Here is a 21,107-nt window from a genome sequence, read left to right as displayed (position 1 = left end):
GAAAGAGTGTGCGAAACATGATCAACAGTCTAGCCATGGATTGACTAACTGCTGAAGAAATTGTTTGAAGATAAGTGTTTATTTTAAAATACGAGTATTGCGCCCTCCTCACGATTGAACATTTCCCTTTATGGTTTGGTTTTGTTATACACATCATGAACAAAAGCCACTGTTTATTTCAACCTGTTGTGATTGGTCTAACAATGTAAATGCATATAATTAAATATGATAGCGTCTTTATCGTTAAAAAACATGTCAATTTAAAAGGAACTTCAAGACTGGTGAATGGTAACATTTTCGATGCAGAGGGCAGAGTGTGACAGTAAGTATTATTTGTTTTCTTCATCCACAGAAGGCCTACTGTCCGCGATCTTCCTTTTCAATATTCATATCTGAATTATTCAGTAAACTTAATTTATTTATTCGCTGATAAATAGAAACAATGAATCTACCCCCAACTTTTTCTGTTTAATACTGGGAGACAACATCCCAAAGAAAGGCAGAATTTCATCTGAATCGAACTCCATTTAAGTGCAAAGGTCCTTCCTCTTCAAATCATTGTTATCATAAAATACGGGTGTCAGTAATTTAAAGCTTAGTTCCTACTTCTTAGACGCAACGCAACGACCTAGATGTAATGTAAGTGAGTTGACCAATCACAAGGAAGCCACAGTTCTAATCTTCCATCGCGTGGTGATTGGTCGAAAACTTACGATTTTGCGTTGGCAAGAGGAACCACGCTTTAGTCTTGTAACTATGAAGCTTAATGACATTGCCATTGTTTTGTTGTTTCCACTTTCTGTTTCAGTAATTCAAATTGTGTGCTGTACGACACTTCAGAACGATGAAATCGTCCTTCAATTACGATGCCGGAAATCAAACCGAAGACGATACTTTAATTGTGAATGGAGGAATTGTAATACTATGGATTTTGTCTATTGTAACCGTTATCGGAAACGGTCTCGTCATTCTTGTGCTCATAACAGAAACATCTTTTCATTCAAAACCAGGATATTTGTTCATTTTAAATTTGCCTGTTGCTGATTTTTTCATTGGCGCTTTCTCGTTCCCGCTTAACACTCTTTGGCTAATGTTTGGTTACTGGCCATTTGGTGAAGGCGTCTGTAAGATGTGGTTGATCATTGACTACACGGCATGTGCTGTTTCTGTTTGTGGTATTATTTTAATCAGTTTGGATCGATACTGGATGTTAACAATTAAGTTGAAATACCGTCAATTTCAGACTACAAAACGCGTTACCGTTATGATTCTTATCTCGTGGGCTGTTATCATACCATTTTACGCAATTCCAACTTTATTCTGGGAAAACTTTACGGGTAAAAAAATAATAGATTATTCAGATAATTGTGAAATGGAATCAGAACAAAGTATGGCGTACAATGTGATAATTGTATTCGTTGAGTTTGTAATTCCGTTATTCATCATAATATATTTAAATACAATTGTATATACGCAGATACGTCATCGTACGCGCACAAATCCCATCAATAACAACCAATCATTATTTCGGGTTGCAGACAATCATTTATCGATCAGTGCAGGTCAATCGATCACAGGTTCTACACGAAAACACGTAAATACGAGTATAAATTTGATTAAGCGACATCGAAAAGCTGCAGTAACTCTCGCGGTTTTAGTTTCTGCTTTTATTGTCTGCTGGACTCCTTATTGCATTGTGCTTATTTGGAGTATCGTCTGTGATGACTGTTTAAGTGACACCCTCTGGGAGTTCGTGAATTACCTCTTGTGGAGCAACTCTGCCCTCAATCCATTCCTTTACGCCCTCACAAATCCTAAAATTAGAGAAGTGTTTTACAAATTCCTAGGTTTAAACTATTTCAAACAAACATTGGGTCTATAAGTATACATTTTTGGGGGAAAACAACATTTAAAAAATCATGTATTGTGTAATAAAGTTTCTGAAAATATCTATGTATCTGACAAGCACGGTTGGAGAAAGTATACCGAACGCAACGAAAGAACAGAGACGCATACGTAACACAATACGTCAGCCTATACTGTACATAACGCAAGAACAAAGACGTAAACGCAACGAAATAACGGAGACGCATACCATACGTAACGCAAGAATGGATACGGATAGGCAACGACAAAGACGAAGACGCCTCTAATGTATACAAGAAACGATCGTATATATCCAACGCAAGAACGTATACGAAACGAAAGATTGGAGAATCATACCGTAAAACTTGGTTCCCACTAGAACGTAACGCAAGGACGTAAACGCAACGTAAGCGTTTTAACCAATGACAAGCGAAGTTATAGACAGTTAGCAATCACAAGCGAATAAGCCATCGCTTGTGATTGGTCAATTCACTTGCGTTGCGTTACGTCCTTGTGTTGCGTCGCTAGTGGGAACCACGCTTAAGAAAAAGATGTTATGCAATAACAGAGACATATCCACATATTATTGAGGAACCTAATGTTCCAAAAATAAATTCCGTGAGATTGTAATGCTCAAGTTCAGTTTTGGAATCCTTAGGACTAGTAGAATTCATTGCAACTGAGGCCAATTTTTCCCGACCCTATTTTAGCCGCCATCTTGGATTTCAAAATGGCCCCTATTTTTAACTCAAAACTGATAGTAGTCCTAGCTCCTATTTTAAACCACGTAAGAACGTAATTTGTGTGACAAATCTTACAATATTATGATAAGTCAGTCCAATGGTACAATTTATAATAATAACATATGGCAGCCATATTCTATTCCAAGATGACCGCCATTAAAAAAACGTATATAGGCCTCCCTAATGTATACATTTTATGTATTTAATCATCAAATTAAGTTCTTTGCAGGTTTGGAATCATCAGCAGTATAGTATCATCAGTAAAATACATTCCAATTGAGGGCCATATTCAAACCATTTTTGGGCGCCATCTTGGATTTCAAAATGGCGCATATTTTCGGTCATAACATCTACACTATTGGTAACGACTTTAAACGCGCATGAACATAATAACAACGCAAATACACTGCGCTAAACCGATAGCTTGATTCAGTCAGTGGAAATGAGTTGTCATCCAAAAATGATTAATGAAGAACATAAATATCTAATCGCCATGTACTTTATAATTATAAAGTTTAAAAAAACACTTATTCGATCATTATTGTTTCGTACTTGTTCCCATTTTCGAAGATGAGTACATTGATTGACTGGTGGTCGTCGTTGAGTTAGCGTTATATTTTTTAATACATTGGCAAGGAAACAATTTAAAACGTAATTACTATCATCAAGCTATTTTAAGGGTCATTAGTGACACTATCTCACAATATGTGTTGTTGTTTTTTTGTAGATTAACCTTTTTGTACAGATCTTTAGTAGAATAATGATTAACATTGCTATATTACTGCTTACTGATATGTACTGTAAATCTTCTAATAGTAACCTCCACTCCAATAGTAACCCACCTTATAAGTCAATCTATAATAATCACCCACTACTATTCTTATAGTCCCCCATGGGGGTTACGTTTATTTTATATTTTCTTTTCATATGAAGACTGGTCGTTTTTTATGCAGCCATATTTTGAAAATAAGGAGATAATGCATGTTGATCTCGGGAGTGGTGCATGGAGGATTGAGTGTTTTTGAGTTTATAAAATAAAAATAGAATTCAATCAAATTTGTTTATTCGTACTGTTTTATTATTGCTATGAGTTGCTGTTGGGGTGGGTTACTATTTACAGGTGCTAACCCACCCTAAAAAAACAATCAAAGAATAATAACCCAGAGTTACAATAAGAAGATTTACGGTATAGACCTAAACCTATTTATCTATTTAGTAGACATTTATGTGTATGTGGAGTTCAGTTGAAAGAAGATGTTTTTGATGTTCCTTGTGATTCATCCTAAAAACATTTTTCTGTATATGGTTTAATTTAGTTTCAATGACTCGTTTTCGTATAGGCCCTATAATTATGTAAGAATTGTTTTATAATAAATGGTAAACAATGTACATTTTTAATTTGTTTCATTAATTTTGTAATGAGTAATAAACTATATAATTTATTTGATCAAGGAGATACACTTTCATCTTCACGAGCTTTCACGAGCGCCACCAACGTTTATAGTTTATATGGCAGCCTGTTGAGTAAACATGGTCATAGGAGGAAGACTGTAAGATATTAATTTTCTTTTATATAAATACACGTAAAACGAATTAATAAAATCTATTCCGAACTTATATTAAGCAATGTTGCTGAAAGCGGACCGTATCACGCCTACAGATTCCACAAAAACAAGCTGTGTATCTGTCGATGGCCTAGAGGTGAGATTTGTTCAGATTTGGTTAAGAACCTTAATATCATAATTGTACAGGCTTGGTTTTATCATGGAGTAAACTCCATGGTTTTATCACTTTCAAATGATCTTTAATAGTAATTTAATTGACCTACATAATCATAAAGTCATCATTTCAGTCGCTTGAAACGTCAAAACAATCTACAGTTAATTATTTTATTGTTCGGTATATTCAATTTAAGATCAAAACTAATTTCAATTTTTATCAAGTTTGTAATAAAATTGGTTTGCCGCCCTCTGTAGATGCTGTAACTTAACTTTCAAACATAAGTTTCTTTGAGAGTAAATTTAGTCATATATATATATATAGAATAACTAAATTTACTTTCAAAGAAACTTATGTTTGAAAGTAAGTTACAGCATCTAGCAGGCGGTCCGAGTTAGAGTCTCGGTTGGGGCGACTTTTTCTCATTCTAACAAATTTCCTCATCTTTATCGTTTCAAATTAATTAATTAAATTTCAGTATAATATATCACCGGGCGGTTTAGAATTAATGTTCTTTACCTAATGTGTTTATATATATTCTTTATAAAAAAAATGTTTTCATGGATCGGCACTGTTGACTAAGGGCAGTTTTTCATACAAGTTGGTTCCAGCTTTATATGTTTGATAGGTTGGTCTCATTTTCCCCGATCCCATTCTGTCCATGAGTATTTTAAACATTTTATTGCAATATCATATACGATGTGTCATGATGTCTTTCCTGCAATGATGTAATAGTTTTCATTACAAGCATTAGGGTCAGGCCTTGTGACAGTCATGTGATTACAGACAAGGTTACCAGATACCATAAGGTACCTAAGACGCTTTAACCCCTAAGTTTACAATTTCTCAGGAGGTTTAACAGATTTAAATTCATCACAATATACCTCGCACAATCAGCATTTCAATGTTTACCGCGCATTATAACAACTAAACTAATCAAATGTAATTATGTAATAAATACAAAAATAACCTTCTAAAACAACAGAATTCAGACATGTGAGTTTGAAAATTGTTTATATCAAATATCACAAAATTTTCTATTTCTTTTTTTTTTATTCTTTATTTCCTGTATTTCATTTCATAAAACAATATAAATTATTTTACTTGGTAACAATACAAGATTTCCTTAATATTCAGACGATTAGTTGGACATTTGGGAACTTTCTTCTGTACCACGAAATATAATTCTGAATTGGCTTCTGTCGTCTTAAATTAATTCAATAATTGGATGACCCTATTTATAATTTCCTTTTTTGGCATCAGATAAATTCCCTCTTGCTAATTCTTTGGAAACATTTACTTTTTGAGTCACTGAATCATTGAGTTGGATGAACTTGTTTCTAGCGCACTCTCTCAGGGGAAAGCATAGTGATCATGTAGTTTTGGCAATAAGACATGTAATGGAAGACTCTAGCTCTTACAGGAATTTATAATTAGTGCTTTTTTTTTTATGCCAAGTGGTTCTATTGGCTAAATTGGTAAGTAACATAATTTGAATTTTATTGTTGAACTTGGATAATAATGCATATGTTGCTGGTGATAACTGATTCTGTGACTAGAGTAGAGTTTGAACTTGGTGTTTTGATCCCAACAAAACTGGGCCCTGGGCTACTAGACCTCAACAAAGTGTCATGTCTCCTGAATAGGTGTTGGCCGTAGTGTTATAACATATATATTGACCATTGATTTTATGGCAGAATGTCCTGTTTGTGCAATTATTTAGCAAGATTTTTATAAGTAATCATACACACTAATATAAACAGTGTGTTTATATTTGCAATATCAAACTAAATACATGAATGCATTAAAAATATGTACTAACTGCAGTAACTGCAGTAAGATAATGTTGACTGAGGTCACTGAAATATAGGTTTGGCAATGAATAATCTTAAGCTAATTAAATAACATTTAAAATAATTCATCATTATAATGTAATGTGTTTGAACAGAAAAGTAAAATACCAAACCCATATTAGTCAGCTCAAAATCCAAGGTCATGTCGCCCTAAAAATAAGAAAGTTGGAATATATAAAACGTAGATGCTAATTATATCAGTATCCAATATATTAGCATATCTTTCAGCTGTTGTGTTTGTTGTCTGTTACATCATTACTTTCGCTTTTAGATGTAGCATCATTCATTTAGTCTATTTTCATGATGTTATTCAATTAGACCATTAAACAAGAGGGGCGAGGTCAAGATATTTTTTTAGACCGGGTTGCAATTAATTTCATTTTTTAAAATAGGACGCTTTCTATTCAGGGGACACTCCCCATTAAGGGGACTCTTTGCCATGAAACGAAAAATATGTTTTTGTTGAAGAATTGGTTGTATTAAAATACAACCAGTACAAATATATAATATTTAAATATGTTAAAATAAAGTAATAAAACAAAAAGTTTAAACATTATTATATTTTGCAGTTGAGGAATAAATGAAACTTTTTTTTTATAATATATAAAGTTTATATAAAATAACATACCAAATTTGAATAAATGACCTTTGATGACCTCTAAACAAAACAAAAAATGATAGAACAGAGAAGGTTTTACATAGACAAAGAGAAACATTGTTACAAGAGGATGAGATAATTATTTCCCTTCATAATTAACTTAGTCTCGTGACCTTTGAACTGACCTGATAGGACACCACACCCTATTCACCTAACTATGTTATCCAAACATGATATTGTAGTCATGTTTTAATTGGGTTTTCAGAAGAGAAAAGTGTTTATACTCAACGATATATAGAGGGCAGTAAATAGTTTCTGCAATTTACTGCTATTATTTATAGCATTATTACTTTACTACATTTTGTCATCCAAATAAGTGTTTTTACAGTAGAATCCCTTCCTTTCAGGATAGCCCCCTGGGGACATGTTATTGGGTCCAGAAAGTTTCCATGTAATTGGAGTTCTACTATAATAAATATATGAGATATTTAATAAATAATGGGCATTTAAAAATATCATATACTGTGTTTCGTACAATAGATTATTTGTTTTAATATGAACTATCAGTTTCTAAAGATTATGTTCTTGTGAACATCGCGTGCCGAGAAAGATGTTATCTGTATATAATGTATTGTTTCTATATCATTTAATTAATTGTTTATATAACATTTTGCAAAATATACTGTATGTCTCATATAGCTGTGATATTTAACTCAAGTCATATGTCATATGAAATGCATATTTTTGACTGTTAATTTTTTCAGAATTTAGTTTTATGCAATATACAGTATAAAATGTCCAAAAAAATGATACATAAAAATTCTCAGCCATTCGACACCACAATCGGGTTGTTGCAGAGAAGTATCATGAATTCATTATTAGATGGTGATACTATGCTATCAGATATTTTTATCTTCTTTTCTTCGCATCCAACAGCAAGTAACTCGCCAATTACGGGATGGATAAACTATTTTATAATGTAAGTCTCATTTGAAAATTAAGGAGTGGAGTTGAAAAAGTTGTGAGTTACAACCTTGGCACTAGGTCAGGATTGAACCCTGAATCTTGGGATTGGAAGGTAAGCATGTTAAACACCAAGCTCCACTAATAATCATCTATAATGGCTAGTTCTATTGATCAAACAAAATCAAAATTGATTTCTCCAATTAGTCGTGTTATTTGATGCTTTGATTCGATTGTTACTATGGTAAGAGAAAGGAAATTTTCCAACCCATTTAAAAAAAGTGATATAATAGGTGGTTGGATATAACCAACACCACAACGAAAATAATAGAATAAAAAGTGAATTACTAATATAATTATGTTATTAAAATCTTTCATTACGCATCTGTCGTAACAAAGTTCGTAATTGCGTTTATAATTCAAAGAATTGTATGGTCGTGGTGATAATAGCATCAGGCCTGCTAATGGGCAAATAAGTCTTGGAGAACACATCACTGCTGGACTTTCTCATGTGATTGTCTATTTCGTGCCTGCTTATCTGGATAAACTGATAATAGCCCTTTCCCCATGAAAAGAAGAATTTTGAAGTAGATCACCTCCATTATAAATGGGACAGTTAATTAGGCTAATTTAGCATATTGTTGAAATAAAAGGTGGAGAATTTTTATAATCACATAATGGAACCATTCTCTTCATATGTAAGAAATCAGACAGATGATTATACTGTGGATGTGTCTGGCGGAATCGTGATATGCTGGATTTTATCTGTATTGACCATTTTTGGAAACAGTCTCGTCATCCTTGCTTTCATCACTGAAAAATCACTTCGTTTGAATCCAGCAAATTTGTTCATCTTGAATCTTTCTGTTTCTGACTTATTAACTGGCATTTTTTCGTTTCCACTTTACAGTCTGAGGCTAATGTTTGGTTATTGGCCATTTGGTGAAGGCGTCTGTAAGATGTGGTTGATCATTGACTACTCGACATGTGCTGTTTCTATTTGCGGTATCATCTTAATCAGTTTGGATCGGTACTGGATGTTAAAACTGAAGTTGAAATATCGTCAATTTCAGACTTCAAAGCAAGTTACCTTAATGATTGTTGTCTCATGGGCTGTACTCTTACCATTTTATGCAATTCCAATTTTATTTTGGGAGAAATTCAGAGGAGAACAAATAATTAGCTACACAAACAATTGCGAAATTGAATTGATAAAAAGTCTGGCGTACAATTTGCTGATGGTATTCATTGTGTTCTTGATACCTCTTCAAATCATTGTATATTTGAACATTATTGTTTACCGTGAAATACGCACACGTTCGCGTACACATCCTAGCTGTAATTGCAGCCAACCTGTAACACATGGTATTAATTCTGCTGCCTCTAACGTTGCCTTCTCCGAAAATCCACAAACTCTGCTTAAAAGGCATCGAAAAGCGGCAGTAACACTCACAACTCTGGTGACTGTGTTTGTGATATGCTGGACTCCTTACCACATTTTTCTAATTTCGAGTATCGTCTGTGATGGCTGCTTAAGCATCACCATCTTTGAGGTCGTGAACTACCTCTTATGGAGTAACTCTACCTTAAAATGGATATGAAAGGGTTCCTAGCAATATCATTTTATTGGCTCAACGTGTAGATCAATCAGTTTTAAGCTTGCCATAGTCATACTTAATGTTTTGGAGGACGACAACGCCCTCAAAACGCCCCTGAGAAACCTGTGAAAAACTTTTTGTGACGTCACTAAAAGTTATTTTTGTATTACAGAGATAGGAATTTAGCAGTAAATCATTGATTGATGCAAAAGCATGGTAGTAATTACTTATTGCTTTGATATTTTTATTCTTGGATAAGTATGTTAGCCTAATCGAATAAAATTAATTCATATTATCAACCAAGTTTTTTTTTAAACGGATTTTAATTTCGTTTTTCAAGGCCATCTTTTACGAAATTCATAGCCAAATGCCTATCTTGCTGGGTACACGGAGTTATTTTGCGCATGCGTGAGAATCACAGAGTCGACCACCTTGGCCTCTCTCTCGACCCTCCTCGCGAGCGATGTTTATTTCGCTATTTATTATACACGTATTATTGAAACATTCATTTTATTATTATTTCGTTGTAATTAACTGAAATTGATGGAAATTCTTCCACATCGTCTTGTTAACACGGGTGTTAACATCGTTTTGAAGAAACGGTTGGACGAGTAAATGGTGTTTGACAATGCCATGGCCTGGAGCTAGCTAGGCCTAGCCTAGGCCTTTTTAGTAGTGATGACTGCTGGATACGGTGTTTAGTCGCCCGGCCAGAGGTGAGCTGAGAGCGTATGCTCCTTGATGTATCGTTGAGGGTGTTAATGGTAGGCACAATTGTGTTACTGTATTATGTATATACACATTATTTATAAGTACGTTTATTAATATTGTTGTGTGCTGTAGTGTCCTGACTAACGTATTATTAAAATATTTTTTTGTTATTACATGCCGCCCTACTAGCTAGTAGGCTAGGCAACACTGAATACTAAATATTATGATTCCCAATAAAATGAATAGAGTTGGATTTTCTCTAATGTAGTAATAAAGGTTATAACAGGCCAGGCCTAGTTAGGGGTATTTCAGCTTGTATCATATACAGTACAATATACAGTACAGTATACAGTAAATAAACAATTCATTTGTATTTTTACCTACCTACAGGTCTATAATTGGAGTGCAATTATGATAATTGATGGACGGGATAAGCAAATGTATTTATTGATTGGAATGGAAGCGCAAATGTTAGAGTAAAATTATAATATTAAGGTAACAGATACTGAGCATTGCTATTTTAAACTGTTGATCAAACCTACATAATACATTATACTAAATTATTATTTTGTTTTGAGGGCAGATAAACATGTGCTTATTCATTTTCCTTTTTTCAGGTGAATAGAAAGATACCCAGAGTACTTTATAATAGATGCTACTTGGATCATGCTTGCACGATACATTTATGCAGTATACTAAGACACCAAGTATAGAATGAGCGCAGACAATTAAAATTACAGAACTAAATATTTATGAAGAATAGTGAAATATGCATAATAGAATTCTTTAGACGCGAGCGCTAGGGTTACAGTCATACTGTAACTATGGTAATGTACTACCAGACAGTACACTAGTAGCAGTGCATCATATAGTGTTTGTTTTTAACCATCTAAATGGGTCTGGGTATATAAACAAATAAACCACTACTGTACTTCTTTTTTTATTTATTTAGCCAAATACTATGTACAATGGACATTTATGAAAGAATCCATCTCTTGAATATGATGGAGCTGGCTGGTGTTGATAGAATTAAAATGTATCACTCAGGTCTCAAAAGTAATTTATGTCCTGTTTGAAAAATCCTGCTTGTTCCAAACTCATTATGATACATTTGTTCAATAAAATTCATTCCACACACTATTTCTGCCATATAATTTGATGTTTACAATTTTATTACTAGTACTGTACTATTACAGTTCTTCAAAGCCATCTCATGTACTGTTGATTCCATAAATCTGCAAAGATAAGACCAATAAATGGATGGAAATGTACTATTATTTTTATTCAATCCTACCTCTAGGCCCTATAGTATTATATTTTATGACTTGGTAACAAACAGAAAGAGGTTATTATTTAATTACACTACAGTTACTAACTAAACTATAATAATCCTCTTGGCCTCACCTCCTCTGCTCTACTTTAATTATTAGTATTATTATATTACTATATTAGTCAATAACAAAAGTCAGAGCCAAAAACAAGTTCAACACAAGCTTACCTTTTTTATTTACGTCGCCTTTTACATACGTCTACGCCCGCGCCTTGTCCACTTCCTGGAGGTTCGTCGGTGGACCGGCGACTGCTACTCTCTTGTACTGTAGGCCATGGAGTAACTCCATGTGTAGGCCTAGCCTACTACTACTAGCGAATTTAGAAGAAACTATAGTCTACTAGACCTAGCCTAATTTGTAGTATGCGTGAGTGGTTTAGTGTGAGAAGTACAAATACACACTTTCTTCTTTTCACGTACAATCTTTGCAGACATAACTTTTTATTGATTTGTGAAATATCGATATTTTCTACGACTGCAGCAACAGGGAGCTTGCAACACGCGAGTCTCGTGTAGCATGGGTTTGTTTATTTTGTTTACACCACACAGTCCGCGAACGAGACAAGGCGGTGATTGGACTGTATTAAAATTCATTAACCAATCACAAAACGACTGCTGCCGTGGCTACAACCCCGGGTGTTTCAAACTCTAAATTTGACGATCTCGTACGTGCGTATAGAACGTTCATAAAAATTAAGATGGCGTGCCAGTTGGTCGGCCATTTTGCGGACGTTTTATACCAAAATTTAATTTGTTTATTTCTCAATTTCTACTAGGTATTTGAATCTAATTTTTTGTGTGCTGTTTATTAACATTAAAAGGATTCATACAAAGTCCTTTTTGTGAAATTTTAAAATCCTTTCATATCCATTTTAAATCCTTTCCTTTACGCCTTCACAAATCCTAAAATCAGAAAATGTTATTATAAATTTTTGGGTTTAAACTATTTAAAAAGACGTGTAAATAATGTAATTTAAGCACACTAATTGTACCTTTGTATAGGCCCACTTTATACATGCTTTATTAAGATTATAGAGACACAATTAATGCAAAAACCTTTGTGCAAATAACTGCCACAGATGCATAGCTACATTATTTCAGATATTCTACTAAACACGCATTTGTTTTATTAGACATTATAGTGGAACATGTTTTTATTTGACTTACCATTACAAAATGTACTCAAATAAATCTATGAATTTGATCTCCACCTGAAATTAATTTCATCAACACTAAAAACGACATTTGATAATTAATCGCAACATTGTCTGCATTTCTCAACGCATAAAATTATGACAACCAGCTTGATCGGCAAGAGTCAAAACAACTCGGTGGCGGGCATGCAAAGATCTAACAATTTATTAATTGATAACATAATAGCAACATGCTTAAATTAGTTCTCTAAGCATCTTGCAGCTTATGTGGTTTTGTCAGGATGTATCACGTACGACACTGATATACGATCCTTTACTGTTAATTGTATATGTCGACTGTATTTGAAATTCTCCAGTGTGGAAATTAATTACCTACAATGTTCTAAGTTTCATGAACTTGGTTTATTCGTTACGTCGTAATATAATAAAATATGGTTTACTGTTATACATTAACAGAAAGTGTGGAAGAATGTTGTTGATAGATGAGTTAATGTACTTAGTATATCTAATTAAATTAATCAGCAGGGTCGTAGCCACCAGTACGGTTGGTAAGTTTTCAACCTGACCACTTTTTTTTAACCCTGTGGCCCCCGCAGAGAGGATTTTTACCTTTTCTTGCGATCACAGCACCATTTTAATTCTGATGGCTACGGCATTGTTATGTTCCGATACAAATTGGGGGAAACCAGGTATTTTCGCTTCATTGAAATGTGGGTAAATTACAAAAAAAAAACAAAAACATCAATCCGGGCGCAATCCATGTTGGGATTTATAGCGGTCCGCTAAAATGATTAGAATCAATTTATTTTTCACATTTTTAATCGTATAAAGATGAAAAAGGTTTTCTCAATTGGACCATGTATTATTTTTAATTTTTACATTAAATGTAGTTTATGACCTTAAATTAGATCTATAAAACGTAGGGAATGGGACTTTAAAAATATATTAATTATACAGTTTTAAATAATACAGTTTTTCTTCTTTTGAAAGTAACTTAGATACTGTGAAAATAAAGTTTTGGAAACTTTGCAAAAGCAACATTTTCAATAAAGATGTTTGTTTTTATATTATAAATATGTTAGCTTAACGTTTCTGTCGGCATGTCTAACTATATCACGCATTTAATTTTGTAACATTTATCACAGTTAATATTTTAAACCTCTTGTAAAATGTGGTTCGGTGAAGATTACGATGATGTTTTTATCTCTAGCCTTTTCACATTTATAATTTTTTTTCCTCTTTCTATTTCTGAATTCCTTAAAAACATTTTTGCTTTAATTGCCTTGAGCATTTTATCGCAGTTGTTGAAAATTGGCAATTTAATTTTGCACTTAACCAAGATTTCTAATTTGTTCTATTTTAAATATGTCAGTCTTTTTAATAAAATTGCTAGGGTAAACTTGACCTCTCAAGAGGTCATCAAATTGTCCAATATTAGACGTTGGATTATAATTGAATATTTCCCCGACGAGTATTTTTTGTTTTTGTCTAGCATGTTTTCAGTCTAGCAATCGACAAAGGTGACTACAACTAGGTCTAGAGTTTTCCTGCATTGACATGGAACAACATAAACAAGCATGGTTCCAGAAACTTCATGCTCATTCATCTATATGTAGTTGACCTTCAGATGAAATGCTTAGCTGTTGGTTCTGTAATTACTAATCTAATTAAACTTGCTTTATTAGTACAGGATGGTGTTGATAATTGTTGCAAAGAGGAGGTGTCAGTATTTAACTTTTTTGTTTGTTTTCAGTGTAATAATTATATTACAACATTTTAAGTTGGGATTGATATTTGGTTACGCCCATTTAATATAACTATCATAAGAAATATGTAATTGATACATAGGTTGCTATGTCTAAATCTTAATGTGTGTTCACACACAAAAGTAAAGCCTATTAGTTTAAATACCAAAAAAACTTTCATAACTTTAGCAACAACCTTCTGGTACATGTATGTCATCATCTATTATTATTAATAATGTATTTAGATATTAAATTCTTAAAATTATGATCAGTTCATATCTGCTCTCAACACATGGTTTAAAAAAAATATATGCAGACTTTAGATTTTAGCACTAACACATCAACTATTCCGCATATTACTAAGAAAAGAAAAAAGGATAATATCATATATGATATCATTTTATTATGTTTCTAAACTTATGATGGATATCTATAGGCTGTTAACTTTAGCAGTTAAAGCATGGTTTCACTAGAACGCAACGCAACGACATATTGATGCAAAGTGCTGTATTGCGTAATCACAAGTGTGAACCGACGACACAACAGTGCTGCAAATATTGCAGGTTCGATTTCACGCAGACGGGGGCAAATTTTCTTCCATTGCGTTACGCTGCGTCGCTAGTGGGAACCAAGGTTTACTGAGAACTAAACATCTATCGATCAATCAATATATAAGAACTAATGTAAATCAATGAGGCAGGATTCCTAATCGTCTGGGCTCCAGACGGTGTTTTGTCTTAATATTAGTAAAAATATAAATATTTTTGCACATATGGCGTTTCATACGTGTATTACTTGAGTTTGGATACAAAAATCGCGGTCGAAATAAAACAAATAAAAAAAAAGACAATAAATACAGACTTGGGGCAAGTCTAGATTCTTAAATGTTATAACAAAAATATATGAATGTCGAGAGGTTCTCAACAAAGAAATACATACAAAGAGTTAAATATGTTAATATATTTTAAAAGTATTAAAATTGCAGGAAAAAATATATATTTACCTTAAATTATTTCTTAATAATACAATTTTGTGTGTTTAATTTATTATCTTGGATAAAAGCAATATTTTAATATTTATTTTTTAATTAAATTATTTTTAATTGATGTAAATGTTTTATATTATTTATTAGAGCCTGATGGTTCCTTTGATTATGAAAATCAATCATAAAATTGAATTTAAAAATAAACGCCAACTTTTAAATTGAAATGTATAATATACTGTAGGTTATGCTTCATTTTATGGACAGCTGTGAGTCAGCTGTTTGACTTGCATTTGTACTTTAGGTTTGAAGGTTGGTTTTCTATTATGAATTTTTGTATTGTTTTAAAATTATTTAAAATCAATATGTAATTTTCTCAGTTGGCTATTTGTTATGGTGGCTTGTAAATAAATAAAACATAAGCATTTTAAATATTTTTTTCAATGTTTTTGTTGGATATGCCATTTTTGCACATAATAGTATCATAATAATATCACTGTGACCAAAAATGGATTTAAAAAAAAATGTATTTACCTGAAAAAACTGTAGTTAACGAAAAAATAGTCCAATTGACTGGAAGACAACATTTGGTTGAATTTGACCATTTATTTTTGAAGTGAAACAATTTTAATTATTTTTTATTAACTTTATTAAAACTGTAAAATGACCTATTCATTCAACTGATTTTATTTCTTTGTTTTTAATGATGTTTTGAGAGAGAATACATTTTTATACGTTTAATTTGTTTATTGAATAATTATGTCAAATGTTTATGTTGAAGAAGGAACTATAGTTTGTACTTGTAATTTATGTAGATTGAAATAATGTGTGTACTGTAAATAAAAATAAATTAATACTGTAAATAAAAGATATACTTGTAACAGATTTGATACATCTGGCCTTTTATTCATTCTCCTGTACTGTTAGTATTTATATATTAACATTTCAGGTTTCTATGCATGTTCCTACACACGTGTGGATTTCGTAATGAGCAACTTTCTTCCGAGTAATTAGGAGCTAATTCAGAATAACCCTGGGGCTTGTCTAATGTAAACGAATCACATTTAGTTTCGTTAGTTGTTTTCCTTGCCTGCAGGACATGTGTTCGTTAATGCACAACAAACGAACTGGACGTAAATATCCCGAAGAGTAAATTTTCATCGTACTGTTATTTTTTTCAGGTGGCTGAGCACTTAACTTGTGTTACGTGATGGAATTGATATTGGGTTTGTGGGTAATTTGGACGCAGTAAACGTCCAGAGGAATTTTTCAAGATAATTGTCACGCAAGTCAAATCAATATTTCAGGTATGTCAAAAGATATTCCTACATTGTCCAAATGTCATGAGTAAATCTATACTGTTCTTTGTATATATTTTTCATACTTGCATAGATAATTTGAAGTTTTAAAATGGCATTTACAGTTTCTTTATTCAACTATTTCTAATATTTTGTGTGGGGTCTAGTTGTTTTACTTCTAAACCAGATCCTAACCAAAAAAGGGGAAAAAATGTTATGTTAAACTGTTTGAATATTTATGTTAAATAATTTGTACTATCATACTTGTTTCTTCTTTTTGTTTGAATAATGGACCTATAGGTCCATGGTTTATTAAATATTACAAAACCAAACGAAAACGTATAAATTCCACCCCACCTACACAATTTTTGTAAATTTACAGATTAATTTTCGGTTTAATCAATATGTGTTTCTTGCGAGGTGTAAAGTTTAATAAAGTAAGTGACCTAATTTGTGGCGTGTGATTTTTTACACACGAAGGGAGCCCTCGTGGGGCTTCGTAATCAATCTGTTTATGACATCAAATTTAAATCATTAAACTGTCTATACTGTATGATGTTTATATAATAATAATATATATATTTCTCTAATGCACCCTTGCTTGATATCCCAGTTTGTTGGGATAATTAATTAATGGTTTGGATTAATAGTTATATATTCAAAGTTGTAATTGGGTTGATAGATTTGCTCTTTCTGATGAAAGAAAGATTTTTCACCTACTTAAACTATTTTTAGATATTACTAATTTAGTGATTCAGCATCAAATTGATGTAGGTTATTGAAATTATTGGAAAGTTTATAGCATTAAATTAAATTGTGATTTTAATTACATTGTATACTTACCCATCTTATAAACATTGTGGAAAACTGAAACAACCTATTGTACAAGTGAAGGAAGTGGTCAAGCGGTTAAGGAAGGGGCGTCGTTTACTGTACCTAAAGAGCCAACAATATCTGCATGGGTGCCAGGCCAACTTTCTCCTAGTTTTGGTGGTGGAACAAGACTTTTTAGATTCGACTCCACATCAAAAAAGCGACCAAAGTAGCCCGTAACAGGATTGATACATAGAAAGACAATATAATACATAACAATAACAGTTTTTAATACAAATAACATAATACTTGGACTATACTTTTTCATGACAGTAAAGAGAGCTATAGTATTATCGTTTATTTTTGTGATCCTTATTTCTGCTTCATACAACATCAGTTGTTTTAGTGTTTCAGCACATTGCATTTCAAACCAATCATGGTAATCTTATTAATTTTTTAGCAAAGGATATGGTGCTATCCTGTTGAAGTAACTAAATATCATGTTTAATTAGATTTCATTAATTGAGGAAGCTTCCATATTTGTTCAACCAATTGAGGGGGTGTTTTTGGCATCTAGTAGACCTTCTACATAACAGTAGATTTGTTACCTCAAATAAAAATCTGAATTCAATTTCAAGACAATCAAATGCATTTTTATTACCCAACATCTAAACAAGGCAACCTAACAACAGGATAGGTTTATCTGTGGCTGCGACATGATCAGTTCCACGCTCCTTAACAGACATTGTGCGCTGCGAAAAATATGTACATAGTACTGTTGGTATTTGTTGCAGCCAGACATAAGATCAAAGGATTGTTACCAGTTCCTATCTTGAGAAAGCAAGTTCACTGTCTTCTTGTTTGCTTTGATCTAAATAACGAGTCCATATACAAAAACGCTATTTTCTGTGGCAAACATTATATGGGCCAATAATTAATATGAGTTTATCTAAAGCTCTCTCTACACTATCAAACTTTATGTGACAAAAAAATGTGATGTGCCTATATATGGACATGTCATCACTACCATATTTAGGCATATCACCACCATATTTGGGCACTTTTTTGTGAAACTAGTTTGATAGTAGAGACAGAGTTTTAGAAACGTGTTTGATTTGAGGCTTTGGGAGTGTGAGGGTAGCCTGAAATGTGCAAGTCTCTTGTCATATCAGGTATGAGACTTGGATGATAGATATGAATTGGATTAAAATGTGATATATGGGTTCAGCATTTCTTTGTCCTCTTCTTTTAAATTCTTGGTAATTACAATTATTAATAGATTTTTATTCTTTTATTGTTAATATAGTCAAGAAATTTTAAAGAAGAAATAATATTAAATTAAATTTATTATATTCAGTAAAGAATAATACTTACTTTTGCAATGAAATTATTTTCTTTAATGTTATTTTGAATTAACGTGTGCCAATTTTAATTACTGTTAATGTATTTATGTCAGGAAGAAGTTTATATTTATTAAGCTTGTCAAGTATTGTATACAACATGCTTTCAATTTGATTCATGCTCTGGAGTGAAGCCAAATTTTTATCATTAAAAACATTTTTTTTATTTGATAGTCATTTCTAAAAATATTTTGTTTACATAATCTTCGACTAATGTTTAATTTTGTTTCTCTTACAGATCTTACAGATATATTTATATTAATTACTGTATATCCTCGGATATACTGTAATCCCACTTCTGGTCTAATCCCATCCCTTATTTATGTCTGATTTCACAAACAGGCATATCCCCTGGTATGGTTCCAGTATTGACTTTTGGTCTGGTTGTCTGGTTGTAGGCCTTTCTATAGCAAGTTCAGATGCTTAAAAACCATTTTTCTCCTGAACCAGGGTTTCCTCGGGTATAGTCCCGCCCCCCCCCCCCCAGGTTTAGTCCCGCCCCCAAATCTTGTGTTGTAGCTAGGTTCGACTGTACAAGAGGATACACTGTACTAACAGTAGAAACAAACTTTAAAACACTCCTCATGAGGGGACATTGTTATTAAGCATTTTCCACTGAAACGATCGAATATACGTTTTAACGCTATACCCATTCTATATTCAGGGGATATCCCTATTAAGGGAACATTTCCCAATGAAATGTACAAGGAGCAATGTGTGCTTCAACACTGCACCCAATGCCTAATAATAAGGAACAAAGTTTCCCTTTAATAGCTATTGTGAAAAGTTATATTGTCCTATGTTCGTATTCATCTCGATTGAGAATTGGCATAGCAGTCATATTACAGTGCCTACCACGAAAGCAAGAAAGGGACTAGGATTGATCAGGGTAACCCCTACTCTTGAAGATGCACTGGGTTCTTTAAAGGTACACACAAGCTAGATGTGTACACTGTTTTAAATCCTTATGCGAGAAAACTTGCCACCAGAACAATATGGCTGAGGAGTGGTGGCTACAGTATGCTTTGTCGCACCCCTTCCTTCGGCTCATCCATACAATTTGACATGGGGTGTCCCGTAAAAAGGATGTCCCTTAATAGGGTGTCCCGTAAAAGGGATGTCCCAAAAAAGAAGAGCTTTGACTGTAATTGAAATACCTAGGCAGAACCTCTAATACTATTTAGTTTATGGATTCTGTTTAATTGGATAGTTACATTGCTGTTGGATGTTTGCCGATGGAAGTTTACAATGTATGTAACCATGTATTTAATACAGAAATGAAAATTGAATATGCCAACTTTAATTACAATGAATAAATTAATTAGTTCACAAATATCGATGACAGTAATCGCACGCTTGAGACTGATATGCCGATATGCTGAACTTAAGGATGATAACTTTGAAGACGATCAACCTGGATTGTCAGAACTCTGAACAAGATGAAGCTGAGTTATCGGCGAGAATTTTCCTCATAGGTATATTGTGGCAAGCATTTTGCAACTTTAGAGCAACATGATGAAGCGTGGTTCCCACTAGCGACGCAACGCAAGGACGTAACGCAACGCAAGTGAATTGACCAATCACAAGCGATGGCTTATTTGCTTGTGATTCTAACTGTCTATAACTTCGCTTGTCATTGGTCAACACGCTTACGTTGCGTTTACGTCCTTGCGTTACGTTCTAGTGGGAACCAAGCTTAACATGGAGTAAGTGGGCGAGCTGTTAAGATAGTGGAATAGTAATTACGTAGCCATCACATCGGCAAGGGTTTAAGGCTCACGCATTCCAGTTCCGATGGTAGAATGAGTTTTCTCGGATAAGGACTATAAACCGTAGGTCCAGTGTACACATCTAGAACCTAGTACATCTTTCGAGATAAGTAGGATGGGTTATCCCGGTGCACACAGCCACATCATAACTGGGCCCTCTGATTTTACTTTGGTCATAAATGGCATTAATATGACTATTTTCTTGTAATTTTGTAGTCATTATTTTATAAATGTAGAACATGGTTCATTCAAATTTAATTTGTGATATAGTGACTCGTTTTGTTAACTTGAATTGTGACAATCTAGACACATGTCTAGCAGATATTGTTTGCAATAATTACTTTTTTTCCTGACAAGATTTAAACATGTGCGACACTTGATTATTTATTTTATTGACGAGAATTTGAAAATCTGTCTGTCAAACTGTTTGAATGCTAAATTATTGTTATCAAGTTCAGTTTCATTTTTTTTATTTATTTTAATTCATAATGCACGGTACAAGCTAGACTAGCCCAAATATAGTACCAGCCCAGATCTACAGTAGTACTAGCCAGACATAGAACTA

General features: G+C 33.0%; 1 protein-coding gene and 2 long non-coding RNA genes across 3 annotated transcripts; 2 read left to right on the top strand and 1 right to left on the bottom strand.

Annotated features, from left to right (window-relative positions):
• The first annotated feature begins 844 nt into the window (after window positions 1-844).
• Window positions 845-1,882, top strand: LOC140044298 (histamine H3 receptor-like). Its single transcript, XM_072088776.1, has one exon. The coding sequence runs from the start codon at window positions 845-847 to the stop codon at window positions 1,880-1,882; it is 1,038 nt and encodes a 345-aa protein (XP_071944877.1).
• Window positions 1,883-9,328: 7,446 nt separating this feature from the next.
• LOC140045217 (uncharacterized) lies at window positions 9,329-11,191 on the top strand. The gene is made up of 3 exons (XR_011844559.1): window positions 9,329-10,104; window positions 10,442-10,546; window positions 10,669-11,191. It is a non-coding gene; the product is annotated as an uncharacterized lncRNA (long non-coding RNA).
• Window positions 10,979-12,251, bottom strand: LOC140045218 (uncharacterized). Its single transcript, XR_011844560.1, has 2 exons — window positions 11,550-12,251; window positions 10,979-11,286 (listed from the first exon to the last, which is right to left on the bottom strand). It is a non-coding gene; the product is annotated as an uncharacterized lncRNA (long non-coding RNA).
• Between the last annotated feature and the right edge of the window lie 8,856 nt (window positions 12,252-21,107).

Source organism: Antedon mediterranea, chromosome 3 (genome assembly GCF_964355755.1).
Source record: "Antedon mediterranea chromosome 3, ecAntMedi1.1, whole genome shotgun sequence".
Lineage (NCBI taxonomy): Eukaryota > Metazoa > Echinodermata > Crinoidea > Comatulida > Antedonidae > Antedon > Antedon mediterranea.
Note: the sequence above shows the minus strand (reverse complement) of the source record. Positions and strands in the feature narration are given on the sequence as shown.

Excerpts from the sequence above, each read along its gene's own strand:
- LOC140044298 (XM_072088776.1), top strand. The coding sequence starts at position 845 with ATGAAATCGTCCTTCAATTACGATGCCGGAAATCAAACCGAAGACGAT.